Genomic DNA, 17,160 nt, shown 5'->3' with positions numbered 1-17,160 from the left:
CTCAACCCACCTCACTGTCCACTCGTCTATCCCCACACTTCCTCAGCTTTGTTATAAGGATGTCGTGGGAGACAGTATCAAACGCCTTTCTAAAATCAAGGTAGATTACATCTACCGCTCTTCCCCCATCCACCCAGCATGTGACAGCATCATAGAAGGCCACCAAGTTGGTCGAGCACGACCTCCCCTTGGTGAACCCATGCTGACTACTCCTGATAACCTCCTTTTCTCCCAGTTGTCTGGAGATGGTATCCAGCACAAGCTGTTCCATCACCTTTCCAGGGACGGAGGTGAGGCTGACAGGCCTATAATTACCCGGATCTTCCTTCTTGCCCTTTTTGAAGACCAGAGTGACATTGGCTATCCTCCAGTCTTCAGGGACCTCCCCTGTTGTCCAAGACCTCTCAAAAATGATGGAGAGCGGTTCGGCAATGACCTCCGCCAGCTCTCTCAGCACACGTGGATTCGAGTATGAATCTCATGGGATATCCAGCCTCTGTTGTTTTGGTTGGGTGTTTGGTTGTTCAGTTTCTTTTCATGTGTTTTTCAGATATAGCTAAAGAGGAGCTACTATGGGAGTAACACAAGAGAGATTACATCCTGGTAATAACTACCCTTCTTCTTCCCTTTTGCTCAAGAAGGAAAAGCACAAGATGACCACAGCTGCCTTCCTATTACAGAGGACAAGCTGAAAGAAAGCATGCAGGCTAACTGGAGGCAGTCTGTAACCATCTGCAACTCCAACTCATCATTTCTAGGAGACAGCTTCAGGTTACAGGGCACAGAGGCAAAAGAAATGCTCAAGTTGCTCCATAACAGGCCTTCCACATTGCTCAAGACCCAGTGCCAGCCAAACTAATCAAGCTAACTATCAGCATAAAAAGAAGTATTTGTTTATTTAAAAGCCAGGGGCTCTAAAAAAATAATCAGAACATTACAGGACTCAATGCACTCATACACTGGCTTCTGAAACATATATTATTTATATCCTGCCAAAATGCTCGTGGCCCTCTACAAAACACAGGAGATGTGGTGCCCGTCCAAAAAACTCCATATCTAAATGGAAAGTATCCCTATTAATTGGTTTAAAGTCCTTTCAAACACTAGTATTTAGCATTGACTTCTTCCCCTCAACAAAAAAACTGCCTTTCACCCTAATTGGCAACTGCTTCCAGAAAAAATTACAGTCACTAATACAATGGAGTTTGCAGCTATGCTATTAAGTTTGACATTACTCATACCAGGAAAACATTGATCAAGAAGTGAAGAAGTTTTTAAGTAAGATTATTGCATACAGCAGAAAGGTTTTTTTGTGATCTTTGAGCATTTGCAGCATTCGTATCTGCTGTTGCCTGAACAATGCTCTTTAATATATTCATCAATGACATCAACAGTGGGTTGAGTGCACTCTCAGCAAGTTTGCAGATGACACCATGCTGTGTGGTATGGTCAACATGCCCAAGGGATGGGATGCCATCCAAAGAGACCTAGACAAGCTGAGCAGTGGGCCCAGGTGAACCTCATGGGGTTCAATAAATCCAAGTGTAAGGTTCTGTACCTGGGTCATGGCAACTCCCATTGCCAGTACAAGCTGGGGGATGTAAGGATAGAGCACAGCCACGTAAAAGGACTGGTAGATGGCAAGCTGGATGTGAGCCAGCAATGTGCACTCGCAGCCCAGAAAACCAACTGTGTCCTGGGCTGCATCCAAACAAGGGTGGCCAGCATGGCCAACGGCTGCTCTGTGCTGGTGAGGCCTCACCTGGAGTACTGCATTCAGTTGTGGAAATCTTCAGTGCAAGAGAGATGTGGAACTTTTGGAGTGCATCCAGAGAAGGGCCACAAAAACAATGGGACGGAACAGCTCTCCTACCAGGACAGGTTGAGAGCTGGGGCTGTGCAGTCTGGAGAAGAGAAGCTACAAGGAGACCTGAGAGTGGCCTTGTATCTAAAGGTGGTTTATAAGAATGAAGGGGCAGACTCTTCAGCATGGTCTGTTGTGATAGGACAAAGGGAAACTGTTTCAAATTAAAAGAGGTGTGATTTAGACTGGATATAAGGAAGAAGCTTTTTACAATCAGGGCTGTGAGGCACTGGCACATGTTGCCCAGAGGGGTGGCCCATCCTTGGAGATATTCAAGGCCAGGATGGACCATCCTCTTAGCATCCTGATCAAGCTATAGGTGTCCCTGTTCACTGAGCAGATTTTGACTTGATTACTTTTAAGGATCCCTTCCAACTCAAAACATCCCATGATTCTATGAACTGCCACCAAAGACAGGAGAAGTACAGTAACTACCCATGCAAACAAGCAATCAGAAGCAAGAAGACAATAGGCAGCATATTCTAGAGGCCAAAACAAACTGCCAAGTGACAAAACTGATGGAATTGCTGAGCCTTTTTGGTACAGGAATAACATCTAGCCATGTCTCAAAATCACCCTGATGCTCCACAATACAAATTTCTCAGATTAGCAGATGCAAGAACTATCTGTGGATGATTTAAAGCATTATGTACTACTGTCACATACTTGAAAAATGAAAATGATGCATTAACAAGTTATTTTCTGTTTCTTGTATTCTTTGAAATTCCTGGCTGGGTGTAGTATATGAGTGAAGTACATGACAGTCCCTTTTGTGAGGGACTTATAGGGAAGGCAAGCGACTCGTGCCTTCGGAAGAATCTCATCATTACCTGGTTAAGTGGGAATTAGGAGCAAAGGCAAAATCACTTGCTAAAAGTTGTACAGAAAACTAGCAGAGCCAAGGGAAGACTGCAAGTCTGCCAAGTGATCTCTAGTCCTTCCCTCAGAAAGCAGCTTTTCTTTCTTTATAGTTCACAATCTGATTGTATTGGGTGCCCTGGGTGCTTCAAAACTGTTTCAATTGTAAGTGAAAATTATCTTCCTGTTACTACACTAATGAATTCAGTCAGAAAACGAACTTAGTTTGGAGACTCCCAGCGTTAGAAACAAGGATTAAAGAACTGATAAACCAAACGTTCCCAAAGACCTCTTTTTGCCCACTGGTAACTCAAACAGAAACGTGCTCCTGTGCAAAGGGACTCAAATCTATCGCTCAGAGAAGAAGGTCCAAGATTTTGTTCTCAGTGGCTGCAATCATAAAAAATGAGATAACAGAAAGCCAATTTTCACTTCTTCATAAGACAACAAATAGAAAAAAAGTTCATGCCACTCATTTAATGACTTCAGTTTTTATCAGAGGAGGGCACTCTTTTGCAAAGAGTGAGTAGGACTGCTGTGACCACTTCTGTACGAATATGGCAATTATTTTCTCCTTTTCAGATTCTAATGAAAGCAGCTGAATGGTCTGGGAATTACAGGATGCTGTATCAGTGTCCAAACTTCAGCTCCAAATTGGTTCTATTAATAGTAATTTAAATCCAGGATGCTTCGGACAAGGTTGGTTATCTTCCCTAATAAACTGTATACACTTGCACATATGCATGGTAATTATCTCTTGCCTGACCAGTCTGACCTGCAATCTAGGAGATGGCAATAATAGAAATAAGTGGATGATCCCAAAATAAACAAATACAATCACATTTTCCTCGGGCAGACTTTTCCAACAGCCACAGGAAAACTAAGCTTCCCCACCCCTTACCTCAACCTCTAAAAATAAAACAAACGTTATCTGGTTCTGAAGGGAATTTAAACGCAGCCAAATAGTCTCCTGGCATAGGCAGAGGAGGCATTCTGCCTTTTACACTTCCTGAAAATGCTGTACAAGATCTCTTATTTGAAAAAAAGGTTAAATGCAAACAACCACTCTTAAATTTTCCCACGTGTGTATAAAGAAAAGTGAAGAAGGACTCAGCAACACTGTGCACTAGTAACACAGAAGTTAACATCAATTCAATTATATTTAAGCTACATTTCTCTAGCCTGAAAGGACAAAAAGATGTAAGCTTGTGGATAAAAAGAGAGAAAGAAGTATAAGTACCAAGTTTGACAACTCTTATCCTGGTACAGAATACCAGAATACTATTTCCTAAACAGCTCCAAATAATACTGGAAAGAAAAGATGCAAGGACAGAAAAATCCATGCAATAGTTTTCACTGCTAAAGAGGCATTTATTTCTTAATGACTTTCTTCTCTTTAAATGCACCTTCCAAAAAAGCTATGGCTTTCTCTGCTGTTTTGAAGGTAATACCTTCCCTAAAAGGGAAATAAATGGCTGAGAGTTGCTTCACATGGCACAACATGAGGCTTCCAAAGAAGCTGGTAGCACAAGGCTGCATTCAATACCTTTGCTGACCCTGGGTATCACAACTTCAAATTCTGTGAAAAATCAAGGCCACTTAGGAATCCCTGCAGCCTGTTAGAACCTCAAACCCTTGGCACATTCATTCCTTAAAACAGCTTTCTAGGTGCTTAACAGAAAGGACAGGCTCGACTCTGGCTTCAAACTCACCCAACTTTAAGCTAAAATATTTTCAGGTCAATTGACAGCCAGAGCCTCCTGATTTACAGCTTACACACAAAGCAGAAGTTTTGAGAATCTGTTTTTGTTGAAATTCTCTTCAATAGAATTTTGGATGTTCAAGTTCATATTCGAGAGGCTACATCTTAAATTTCTTAAACAATTACATAGTTAATTTAATCATGCCAAATTAGATGAATAAAAAAGCAATTAAATGTAAATATTTTGATCTTTACAATAAGACTATTGAAGGGAAAGTAAAAAACTGTAGTCAAACAAAATCTATAGAGAAAAACAATGCAAGGAAATGTATTCAACCGTGATTTTGAAGATTATTTGTTAAAGACAATGAAGAGCTTTATTTCTCATTATATATTAAAGATTTATTTTGAGATTTGAAGAAGGAGGTGGAATTTGAGAAAGACATCTCCATTTAATCACTGTAACTATCCACGCATCTCATCCATGAGCTTCAGCTACAACTCAAAACCTCCGAAGTTATCCCAGCTAAGATGCACATAGCTGCTCTAACTTGATATTACACAGCTATTATTAGTGATTTCTCCTTGTTCACTTTGAAGAGCCTCAGCATCTATTTTATGTCATCTGATTATAACTCCACAGAGTGCACTTCTCATTCCCAGAGCTAGCCAGGGGTGGGAGGACAGGGCAAGTAACCACAACCAAGAAGCTGGACAGACAGCTGTGGGTGAGTCAGTCCTACATCTGTTGCTGCAAACAAAACATAGACCAGATCCTAAGAAACTAGTCAGAGGAAATACCTCATCAGTATACCACCAAGTGAATGACCAGTGATAATCCAAACCAGTGACAAAAGGCTTTTTTCATACATCAAATGGTAGGAGATGTTTAGGCTAGATGTGTTTACCAGGATTTGTCTTCTCAAGTTGGTACCATCTGTAAAATGCCCTTTTCTTTTGTTCACTCAAGTCTGACCCCTGCTGCAAAAGCCAATGTGAGATCCGGCTCTGACTGATACCTGTAGAAAACAAAAAAAGAGAGAAAGAAGAAGAGAAAACTTGTTCTTTTAAAATATTTAAACTGGTTTATATACTAATAAAAGGTGTTGTCTTACAAAGCTTGGAAATTTGCTGCTAATATTTCAACCATAGAAAACAGAGGCAGTTCAAGCTTCTTCCCCTATCCCTAGCTGCTTTACCTTCTTGTTATTTGCAGCCTTACTCAAGATACATCCTGAATCAGCACAGTCAGTCTACAAGCAAAAAGAGCACACACTGGGAAGCCAAATCTACTACTCTCTGAATTGTCCCATTCCGAACCACAGCTTCCTTGGATCTTAAATTTCTTCATCTGTGAAACAGGAACAAGTCCCTTACCCACTGTTATATATAGGAGATGATACTTTGGAGATCATTATCATTCAAGGCTTGAATAAAAAGGGAGATAAACACAGAAACACTTTATGTGATATAGATCAAATCACCCCAGAAATGCAGCAAGCCAGCTATCAGCTGCTATAACAACAGCAAGGAAACAAAACAGAAAGAGCGGCTGCCTGTCAGCAAAGCAAAGCAGGACTCAGGCCCTACATACCCAGGAAGGATTAGGGACTAAAAGGCTTCTAAGAAAATAGTAAAAAACAAAAAACAAAAACAAAAACAAAAACCAACCCTGGAAATTAATACTGTTATTTCCAAAGCATGACACACTTGAAGGATGAACGCAGAAAGGGAAAAGCAGTCATTAGGAGGAGAGGAATCAAATGATCAAATACAGGAAGAGGTTTAACGGTGCAGTAGGGGAACTAAAAATAACAAAACTTGGTGAAGGACTGAGGCAGTAACTCTGCTGGTAGGATTCCTTGTGCTCTCAAGCTATCAGGAAGGGTTAACAACACAGAGACTCTCCCAAGAATTCAGCTTTCAGGAGATGCTCCAAGTAACAACACACTGCTGCACACCACCTGTGCCAACACCTGCTTGGTGATAATGCTCAGGCAGGTAGAAAGCTGGCTTTTCACACAGAAATCCAACCACCTCTCCCCTCGTGAGATGCATCCAGGTTTCAGAAGATCTCATAATCATATTTAACTCATGAGAACAACCCCCTGCAGTTTTATCACTTCTAATAAGGGGTTTTTATTATGCTTCCTTTGTACTGAACGTGGAATTGAGCTAACTTAAGAATGATTTAACTCAAATCGTAGGTGTCGTATTCGAGCACATTTAGTCCAATCAGTTTTTCAAAATCTTAGGGCTTACTCTCTTAACCACTCTTTGTTAGACAGAAGCCCTGAGCCTGTGGAGTTTAAACTGCCCTGTGGAAAAGGGATAGGTTTGTTTTGAGTACAGAAGCTTACTGCTATTCAGCAGAACTCTGCCCACAAACACATCCTGGTTTGGTTTGGTTTCCTGTACATCTACTGATGATCTTAACACCCGTGTCCATGCCCCATGTCTGAAAGAGCTCTGAAACAACTGGTGTGGTCAAAAGCTGATTATCCCCAGAGCACCTGCTAGGTATATAATTGGGTTTATACTAGCAGAGAAGTGGAATTGCTCAACCTAACACAAACTGATGTTCTACCAATTAGCTCTGGAAACACATATGCCAATACAAAAAATAAATAAGTAACAGTTGGTAAAGCTCTCTGGCCCAAAATGAAATCTAGATGCCTGATTGTCGTGCAAGGGACCAAGTTTTGAAAATCTGCAGCTTCCCATCTTCTGTTATGATTTATAAAAGCCATTTCCTTAACACAGTGCTGTAGGACACAAATGGTTATGTCTCACTGCTTCTGGATGCATGGCTCCTATTAATCAATGGGTTGAAGCGCCATTAATTTACTTGTTTACCACAGTCCACTTACACTTATTGCAATGAATTAGTGTCTGCTGGATGTTTGCAAAACAACATAAGGCATAAGATAAAAATTATAAATTGAGATTAAGTATCTTCTAAGAGTGGTGGAAAAATCCAAATTCTGCCCCAGAGGTTCCCTGACACTGCCATGAGGTGGTACAGATATGAGCCACTTCAGGCAAAGCAAAGGAGCAGGAGCCAAATGATTCAAGCCGTGCAATGCTATGCACACATTTGACTCCTTGTGAGTCCTCTCACAAAGTCATTTCTGTAAAATGGGGCTTTGTACAGGACATTGAGATGTACGAATTCAAAGACTGCACTATAAATTCTCAATACATTATTGACTATGGTATCTCACTGATGGCACTGCAGTCCATAGCATTTCTTGCATTAGTGAAAAGCTCATAGCCAATTTTGTTCTTTGGCCAGGAGTCTTCTATAGCGATGCTGCAAACTCAGATCACGTGCACGAGGTGTGGCTTAGGCAGCTGATCTTACTTCTGTTCATAGGAATGCAGACCATTCCAAGTCACTTCACATCCCATTTTCTATCACTCTTTTCTGGTTTTATTTATTTATTCTCTTTCCCTGTTTCAAAAACAGAATGAAAGCTGAGCTCTTAAAGATTCCCTCTACCTACAGCACTCCTAGAATCATAGAATCACTCAAGTTGGAAAAGTCCTAAAAGATCACTGAGTTTAATTACAACCTAACCATCCTACCCTAACAGCCCTCTGCTAAATCATGCCCCTGAGCACCACATCCAAACAGATTTTAAACACATCCAGGGATGGTGACTCAAACACCTCCCTGGGCAGCCTATTGCAGTGCTTAACAGCCCTTTCTGTAAAGAAGTGTTTCCTGATATCCAACCTAAACTTACCCTGGCACAACTCGAGGCCATTTCCCCTCATCCTGTCACAAGAGAGAAGAGACCAACCCCGCTCTGCTGTAAGCACCTTCCAGATACTGAAAGAGAGCAATGAGGTCTCCCCTCAGCCTCCTTTTCCCCAGACTGAACAGCCTCAGTTCCTTCAGTCTCTCCTCATAGGCCATATTCTCCAAGCCCTTCACAGCCTTGTTGCCCTTCTTTGGACCTGCTCCAGCACCTCCATGTCCTTTCTGTACTGAGGTGCCCAAAACTGAACACAGGACTCCAGGTGAGGCCTCACCAGTGCCGAGTACAGGGGCAGGATGACTTCCCTGGTCCTGCTCACCACACATTTCTGACCCAAGCCACGATGCCATCGGCCTTCTTGGCCACCTGGGCACACTGCTGGCTCATATTCGGCCGACTGTCCACCAGCACACCAAGGTCCCTTTCCATCAGGCAGCTTTCCAGCCACTCCTCCCCAAGCCTGTAGGGTTGCCTGGGGTTGTTGTGACCAAAATGCAGGACCTGACAGTTGGCCCTATTGAAACTCACGCAGTTAACCTTGGCCCATCGATACAGTCTATCCAGGTCTCTCTGTAGCACCCTTCTTCCCTCAGGCAGATCAACACTCCCTCACAACTCGGTGTTGTCTGCAAACTTACCGAGGGTGCACTCAATCACCGCATCAAGATCAATAATAAAGATGTTAAATAGAAGCGGCCCCAGTACCGAGCCCTGGGGACGCCGCTCATGGCCGGCCGCCAATGGATTTAACTCCATTGACCACAACTCTTTGGGCCCAGCCATCCAGCCAGCGTTTCACTCAGCAGCGCATACACACATCCAAACTGTGGGCAGCCACATATATGTATAAAAATGTTATATATAAGACCCCGTCCCTGAAGGTGTTCAAGGCCAGGTTGGATGGGGCCGTGGACACCCTGGTCTAGTACTAGATGTGGAGGTTGCTGGCCCTGTCTGTGGCGTAGAGGTTGGAGATCCATGATCCTTGAGGTCTCCCTTCCAACCCGAGCCATTCTGTGATTCTGTGCTATTTTTTATTTATTCATCAGTTCAGTTTAGAGGCTCCAGAATCATACATGCCAATTCAAGGTCACGTGCAAAGTCAATAACAGAAGAAGTGATCCAGATTGTCTCCTAGATCTTAGCACAGTGTCTTAATCACAAACCCATCCTTCACCCCTTTCAATTAAATAAAGTCACATTAGAATTTCTTGCATCTCAAGTAGATTTTGCACAGTTGACTCATAGGACAGTGACTAGTACCACCACCAGCGCCATCCTGTCACATAGGCTGTAATCATGCTACTTTAGGAAATTGCACTGGCAGGAAAAAAGAAATCATCCTGCTGCCAGAAGCAGATTAATGAAAGAAGATCTCTGGAGTACTGAAAATCCAGCTGTCTGGAGGAAATTCACTCTCAAAGTGAACCATGAACCTCAACGAAGACTGACATCCTCTGGGCTCAGGATCAGCAGGGACAAGAACACTCTGTAATGAGCACAACTAGCTCACTCACTGCAAAGAGTGAAGGAAGACGTGGTAATCACAAAGGATTACAGCAAATCAAATGATGATCTCTTGCGTCACACATTACTCCTTCCCACAGCAGGTTACAATTCATAATTATAAACTAAACAGAGATGACAGTACAAGCTTGCTCCTCTGGGCATGCTCGTTATCTCCTAAACAAATCATGCATGAAAGAATTTTTCTTTACGTGTACTTAAAAGAAATGGCAAAATGTGTCATTCAGAGAAGGCAATTGATACCTGCAGTACAAAACCACCAGTAACCCTCTCAACTGCTATTCATTAAGTCTTTAAGTAACTGTTTTTCACCTTCACATACAGATTTGTTCAGTGACTCTACTTTGCATTTCTTTAATGTTTCTTACAGGAGAGATTTTTAGAAGCACCTGGAATACATCAGATTTGGAGAGGCAATAACTGGCAGTGTCTTAATTCTCCTGTTTGAAAGCAAAATCCTACATCCATATAGCACATGCTTGCAAAGGACATCTATCAATTGAAGAGATTAGCCAATGCTTCTTTACAGAGAATCTGCAAAGATCAAAACCATAAAAAAAAAATCTTTCCATGAGTTTTCAGGAGTATTAAAACAATAATGAGAAAAGCTAGTTTCACCTCAGATGATCAGTAATTTTCTGAGGTTTCTTCACAACTGAACTAATTCAATTACATTTGGTCTGTATTTATTATTTGCTTGGCACCCCTGAGCGTAGGTTCCAAACCTTAGGAGATGTTAGAGGCTGCTCTCCACTGCATTAGGTGCTCTGTGGATTTAGCACAACACAAAGTAAAGTCCTGGAGATCTCATATCAATTAAGACAGAGACAGAAGGACAAGGCTGAATTATACACACAGAAAAATCAGGAAGGTCAGCAGAACCACACGCTGGAAAGCTCTATTTGTGGTACATTTTTCAAACAAACAAACAACAACAACAAAAAAAAACCACCTGACCTCTGCATTTATTATTATTTATTATTATCTTTCACACGTGATAGCTTGGTTTTTATGGCACTACTCTAAGAACTGAGAACTGTGAATTCAAATTCCTGCTCTACCACTGACTGCTTCCACTGTGACCTCAGGAAAGTACAGATTTCTGTTCCTTCATTCCTCTCTATGTATAAAAAATGGAAAAGTCAACGCTTCCAACCCTTGCAGAGGCATCATCCATCAAAGCATTTGGGTTGGCTGCAAAGGGCCCATCTATGAATATTCCTCCCTCTGTCCTTTGCTGCGGTACGCAACAGAAAGGTGTCAGTTTCTGAAGACATTTCCCCCATTCTCCACCTACATTTGGAGAACACATCAAGAGACAGCATCTCCAAACAAGCACTTGACTTCCTACTTTGTGCCCAGAAACAGTTCCGGTGATAACTAAAACAAATTACACTACGTGACTTCAAATTATTGTTTATAAAAATTTGGCACCTCACCTGCCACATTTAGGGCTAAATCCCTACCCCAAGTGAGCTGCAGCTATGTTAGAAGGAGCTTCAAAAAACAAGATAGGAAATTCAGCAGGAACTATTATTAGCTCCTGTTTATACTGTCATTTTTCTTATCAGTAGGAGATTATTTATACAGAGCCCAACCCAAGTGCTTCTTGTTTATCTTATTACAGACACCATTAAAAAAGTTTCTATAAAAAGCAGCTCCTGTATTTAGGACCAGCACTAATAAGTGTTATGCTAAGTTTTTGCTTCTTATCAATCATTTCTTTATTTCCAAGTCACCATTTAATATTCTGATGTTACTATTTTCCAATCTGCTCTCTTCTCTCAGTACACAAAAGCAGCCCTGTAGAATGTCTTCCAGGTTTAATTTTCCTTGTCAGATTCATTATCTAAATGACTTGAAAAGTTTCTGGTAATTTCATAAAGACTAAGAGAGCCTAAAAAATTGTTCTACTGCAACAGCTGACTTTGACCTTCAGCTCTGCGTCTCCCTCTTACATATCCTTGGCCTCCTTCACTTCCCGCCCCCTCTCAGTGCAGCACAAGAAGAACAAAAGGAGAAGCAGTTTACCATTGCAGTGGCTGCAATTGAAAGCCTGCTCAGTAGTAGCCCTCAGCAGTAAGACTGGTTGATATAGGAAGGCATATCCTGTAAGTGCACTGCAATATTTGAATTGAGATGAGAAAAAGAAAGATTTTTTTGAATGAGATCTTAAGAACCTTGAAGAATTTACAGAATCAGTCAAAAGTGAAGTTTGAAATTGCAGAAGTTGCATTGGAGGTTCCTGTTCCAAGGACAGAAAGATGACAAAATAGAATGGGGACAAATAGGACTGTAAGCACAGGGTAAGCAATTCAGCAGCTCATGAGCTATTTCATGACCTGCAATACAAAGATATACAAGTACACTGTTTTAACAAATGCTTATCACTTATACGTCCAATTAAGACAATATCATACCCAGTAATAATTAAGAAAAAGTAAGGTTTCAGTTTCCTAGTTTGAGGTCTAATACCACTAATCAGTTACTCCTTTCTTTCCTTCAAGCCATTCTCCCCTCCCATTACACAAATGAGCAGAATTTTTAAAATAGCATAGGAATAGGTAGAGACTGAAAGGAGTGAGACCGCAGCACAGGCAGCTGGGTCAAACAGCTCCTCCTGGACAGAGCCAGACATGGAATTTTCATTTCATTTGTTTCTTGCCTTTCTTCCCAAGGCAGAAGTGATGAATGATAAAAGCTGAGGCCATAGTATTCTGCATTTATTTCAAGTGCCAAACAAATGATTTCCAGCTGATGGAGGGTGGTAGCAGCTGGGAAAGTCAAATACACCCAACATCTGAATTGCAGCTATGTTTGTATTTAAATGAATAGTGATGAATGATGCCTGGGGCTGGAAAGTAGTGCAATCATCCAGACTGAGCAGCATTCTGAAGAGGTATCACTTCCTATAGTCCTTCCCTATGTCATCTGTTAGTGACCACTCTTTGAATTTTATCTATTTTTCTCTTATTTACTGAATGATCAGCAAAACAGCTTTACCAGTAAGACTAAGTCTGTAAACACTGACATGGGACCATATATATGGATATGGTCCAAAAATTGGGACCATACATTCTGCAAGGCATCATGGTAGCCTGCCCAAATTCCTTTTCTGAAGAACCAAAAGCGGTTTCCGAACCTTCCTTGGGAGATTGCATCACAGCTGAATGGGAAAGGATGATGGATACATCTGAAGAACACAAAAGTCAACTAGCATTCACCAGGTCTAAGACCACTCTGGAAGTGAGAGCCCTGGGACACATGCTTTCCATTCTGGGTCTCTGTCCTGAGATATTTTGAGCCACTCTTCACTGTTCCATGCCTTTGAAAGGAAGCTGATGTTTCCCCCATTAGTGCTGAGTACACACTTGAATCCAGTCCCTTCAATCTCCTTGAGACTATTTCTTTCAGATAAGCCATAACTAAGTACTTAATAGCGTCACGTAAGTGCTACACATCTGCATACACAAGGCTAAGGGTTACTTTTAAAATGAACCAGCTCCTAATGACCTTCCCAGTGAGACCAGGAAGAAAACACTGCTCAGCTGCAAAGGGCAGCAGGAGGAAAATCTGCACGTCGTAGCACAGCACAGGCAGTACAGCTATCTTTGCTTAAGAAAGTGCATCAAGTTCAAAATATCACTTTATTTTCTTACTTAAAAGGTCCATTGGTCAGCTGCAAAAAAATATAGCCATTCAGCCTTTAGAGCTACCTGGGGTGCCATTGATTTCATGTGAAAACAACACAAGATGATAGTGCCATTAGGTCAATCTCTGTTCTGTCCCACTGGCAGGATAAGACATCTAGCGATAGCGAAGAGTGCAGGATGAGGATGGAAGGATCAGCATGACCAGGAGAGAAGAGATCCATCTTGACTTTGCTACAGCCAGCCTGGGCACTGAGATATGCACCGAGATGTAGGCAAACAGATCAGTTCCTTTTAGTGATACAGACTACCTTAGATTTGGCATGGAAATTCTTATTTAACTGCATGCAATAGTCCCACTGACAATATATATATATATATATATATATATATATATATATATATGCTGGCTTGTTTTGGAAATATTATCCTGCTACTTTTTTTTTCCCCTCTTTAAAACACCTCTATTGAAGAAGGAGGGTAAGTTTGACTTACTCAGGTTCAGAGGCTCTGTCCTGGAGACAGGAATTTTTCTGCTGCTTGCCCTCATAATAAACTATACAGGAGGTTAATATAGAAATAAGCCATTCCAAGACCATATTCAGGGAAGAACTTCACAGAGGTATGGGACTGACCCACAAACTGCCCACAGTTCAGGTCCAATTCAACTAAGAAGACTTAGCATTAAAATTTCTGAAGTACTAATGCTAACATCTGGTAAGGTTAGTAACATTCCTTAGAGTGATAAAAAATGTTAATTTTGTACAAGTAATTTGCCCAAGATCACAGATGTGGAAGGAATTCCTGGCTCCATGGCTCCAGTACCCATTTCTGCCTGCCTACCTCAACTGCTAGCACACACAGTGTCTGCAAACCCATATCTCCCAGGCAGATGGGTCCTCATGACATTTCAAATGCTGGAAATATCATAAAAGAACAACTTCCATCCTGTTGGTTTGGCATTCCTAGTCAGCAAGGAACCTTAAAAAGGATCCATTCCAAGATCTTTAATTCAGGTTGGTTTTAAAAATGAATAGATGTGATAGATATAATATGGGATTGATCTATTTATTTACAAAGTAGAACTGATAACACACAAATAGAATAAGTGGTATCAATGCTTACTTGTCCTGAACGCAAAAGAGAGAATTGTAAAAGGCAAGGGGTTAAAACAGACCAAAAAAGCCCAAAACACCCTACTACTCCTTCTAGTAAAATCTAAGCTAAAATAGTCATCCCTCAATCTCACAATTCATTTTCACTGTTTGTGACTCAAAGACAAGCAATTGAAAAACTTCAAAACTATCACAAAATGACTGCTGGATGTAGTGATATCAGTTATAGCTGTGTCTCCAGATTTCTCATATGCATTTTATAATACAAATATGTATTATTCATATCTCTATACACAGAGATGCAGATATGTATCTATTTACTACATTCAACAAACAATTTAAGAATTAAGGAAAATGGTTTCATTTTAAAGATAAAAACTTTGGGCTTATTATAATGCTGTAAAATAAAATCTGCTAGCACAAGCCACATGAAAAAAAGAAAAAAAGAACAAGTGATTCACTGGGGAAGTTCCATGATGTGCGGGACAATGGGTCTTAAATCAAAGGCATACATTATCATGACTAAGCTGACAGATCTGCACTGCAATGCAGAAAGCCAAGCAATATTCCAACATCTGCACCATACACACACAGGCAGTTAGACAGTTTCCCAAAATGAAGAAAGGACTCCCCCAGCTCTTACCTGTTACCTGTGCAACAACTGCTTGGGAAATCCTCCGATTGGCTAGGAAGGCTTTGATTTCCTCCTTTATCACACTGCTGTCCCTCCTACCAAAACAAAAAACAAGAGCACAAAAAAGAAAAAAACCCAGACAGACAGACCAAAGTGTACTTTGAAGATGCAAAATGGCTTCATTTTCTTTATTTAGGGGACAAGGAGTGGGGAAGGCAGGCATTAAAACAGTCAGCGTGCCTCACCAGTGGACACTTCTTTTAACCAGTGTCACGTTTGATCAAAGTACCCTAGCAGGAGAATGGATGGCTCATGTCCTATATAATTCATATTAGGTGCAGGGCTGCCATATGGAATGTGCAAAGTTTCATTGCACAGGGATGAATAAATCTCTCATACCAGCATAAAATCCTCCGTCATAAAAATAAGGCACAAAAATAAAAAATAAAGGATGGCAGGGTCTGCGTGGTTCGCTGCACAATTGAATACATACACACAAACGTTCTGCAGCTATTCAAGGAAAAGATCCAAAGGAAAAAAGATTTTGCAACCTCTGTCCCTCCGCTGCTACTTCCCTAGCCCATAGTTAGCACTGAATGAAAAGCATCATTGCTTTGTATGATTTTTAAAAGGACATATGATGGAATCACTTAGGTTGGAAGGGACCTTAAAGATTATCAGGCTCCAACCCCCCCTGCTGTGGGTACTAAGATATACTAAGGTAATTCAGTAGGCACTGTGCTTAAAAGGTAAATAATTTTGTGGTTACATGAGGATTGGGATACACAGCAAATTTCAATTGCTGAAAATATACTTTTTCTTCTTTTTCCTCCCCTCTTCCCTGAAAGGTGCAGAGAAGTAAAACCAATCTTTATTAGGCCTTATTATTTAGTAATCTCTCTTCCCCTTCTCCTGTCCTGCCTCAGCAGCTCTCAAGGCAGACAATCCTTCAAAATGGAAAATAAATGCCATGTTGTTCATTTTTACTTCCATATTCAATTACCTTCCATATGCCGGAAAATAAACGTAGCTTCAGTTTACTTGAGACTTATAGGAACCAAAAACTCAAAGGACCGATTAAAACTTCAGCCATAGGAAGTCCTGCATACTGCTATATTCACCACCTTCCTGCATTATTCCGTTACCCTGCAGCTGACAGTAAACAAGGCTGATTGGCTTTTCCTACTGCTCATCTCTAATATTCTTCCAGCCACACTTTTACCCTAAATCTCCAAACTTATTTCCATTCTGGAGATTATGGATCCTAGTTCTCCCTCCCATAGGTACTTCTGATTTGTTGCAGCTTCAAGGAAAAAAACATTCCAACATCATAACTAAAATAGTTTCGAGATTTTTTGCCCTTTCTCTGAATTTTTTTTTGCTGTCGAGCCCACTGACTCAGTCTTTCATCTTCAGTGGAATAATCCCCTCTTTTAATCTTTGCCATAATGCTGAAAAGGAAGCAGCTAAAAGTAAAGGAAGGTCAATCTAGAAAACAAAGAAACAACAAAATAAAATAAAAAACAAAAAAACAACTAGCCCTCATTAAAGACTTCTGTTTCTTTTTTTTTGTTGTTGTTTTGTTTTCCTGCACCAATCTGCAGACTGTGCAAATCCAAGAGGGAGTCAGCCCCTGCCACAAACTATAAACAGATAACATACATGCACTGCAGATCACAGCGGAAAGCATTAACCAAGCAGCTTCCCTAACCAAGCCTATATATGGAAGGAAACTCAACTGGCACACATTAGTGGAGGAAGACTCACGTGAATTGAGACTCAGTCAGAAATCTTCTGAATAAGAGTAGGGTGGAAATTCAGTGAATAAGCATGAATTTCAGTCTTTGGTACAGCATGGAAAAAATGTTTCAACAGTAAAACAGCCTCTGCTATATCTGCACATGGGTAGGGATTGTCTGCACGTGACTGAGAGGCAGGCGAGAGGTACTGAGATACTGACCACCAAGAAACTAGCAGGGAAATAGCTGTCAAAGCAATTCCTGCTTTCTTGGTAACACCTGTCACTACTAAGGTAGTCCCACAGGA

General features: G+C 41.1%; 1 protein-coding gene across 16 annotated transcripts in view; it reads right to left on the bottom strand.

The window, feature by feature from the left end:
• Positions 1-17,160, bottom strand: part of HMBOX1 (homeobox containing 1) — a 113,518-nt gene that overhangs the window by 37,416 nt on the left and 58,942 nt on the right. For all 16 annotated transcript variants that reach the window (XM_031552649.1, XM_010708091.3, XM_010708095.3 and 13 more), the window contains 2 exons: positions 15,124-15,209; positions 5,333-5,443 (listed from right to left, as the gene is read on the bottom strand). In XM_031552649.1, the coding sequence (XP_031408509.1) occupies positions 5,333-5,443; positions 15,124-15,209 (197 nt within the window). The remainder of the gene's footprint in view (positions 1-5,332; positions 5,444-15,123; positions 15,210-17,160) is intronic.

The sequence above is a fragment of the Meleagris gallopavo genome, chromosome 2, assembly GCF_000146605.3.
Source record: "Meleagris gallopavo isolate NT-WF06-2002-E0010 breed Aviagen turkey brand Nicholas breeding stock chromosome 2, Turkey_5.1, whole genome shotgun sequence".
Lineage (NCBI taxonomy): Eukaryota > Metazoa > Chordata > Aves > Galliformes > Phasianidae > Meleagris > Meleagris gallopavo.
The sequence above is the reverse complement of the archived record's forward strand: the minus strand, read 5'-3'. Positions and strand labels throughout refer to the sequence as shown.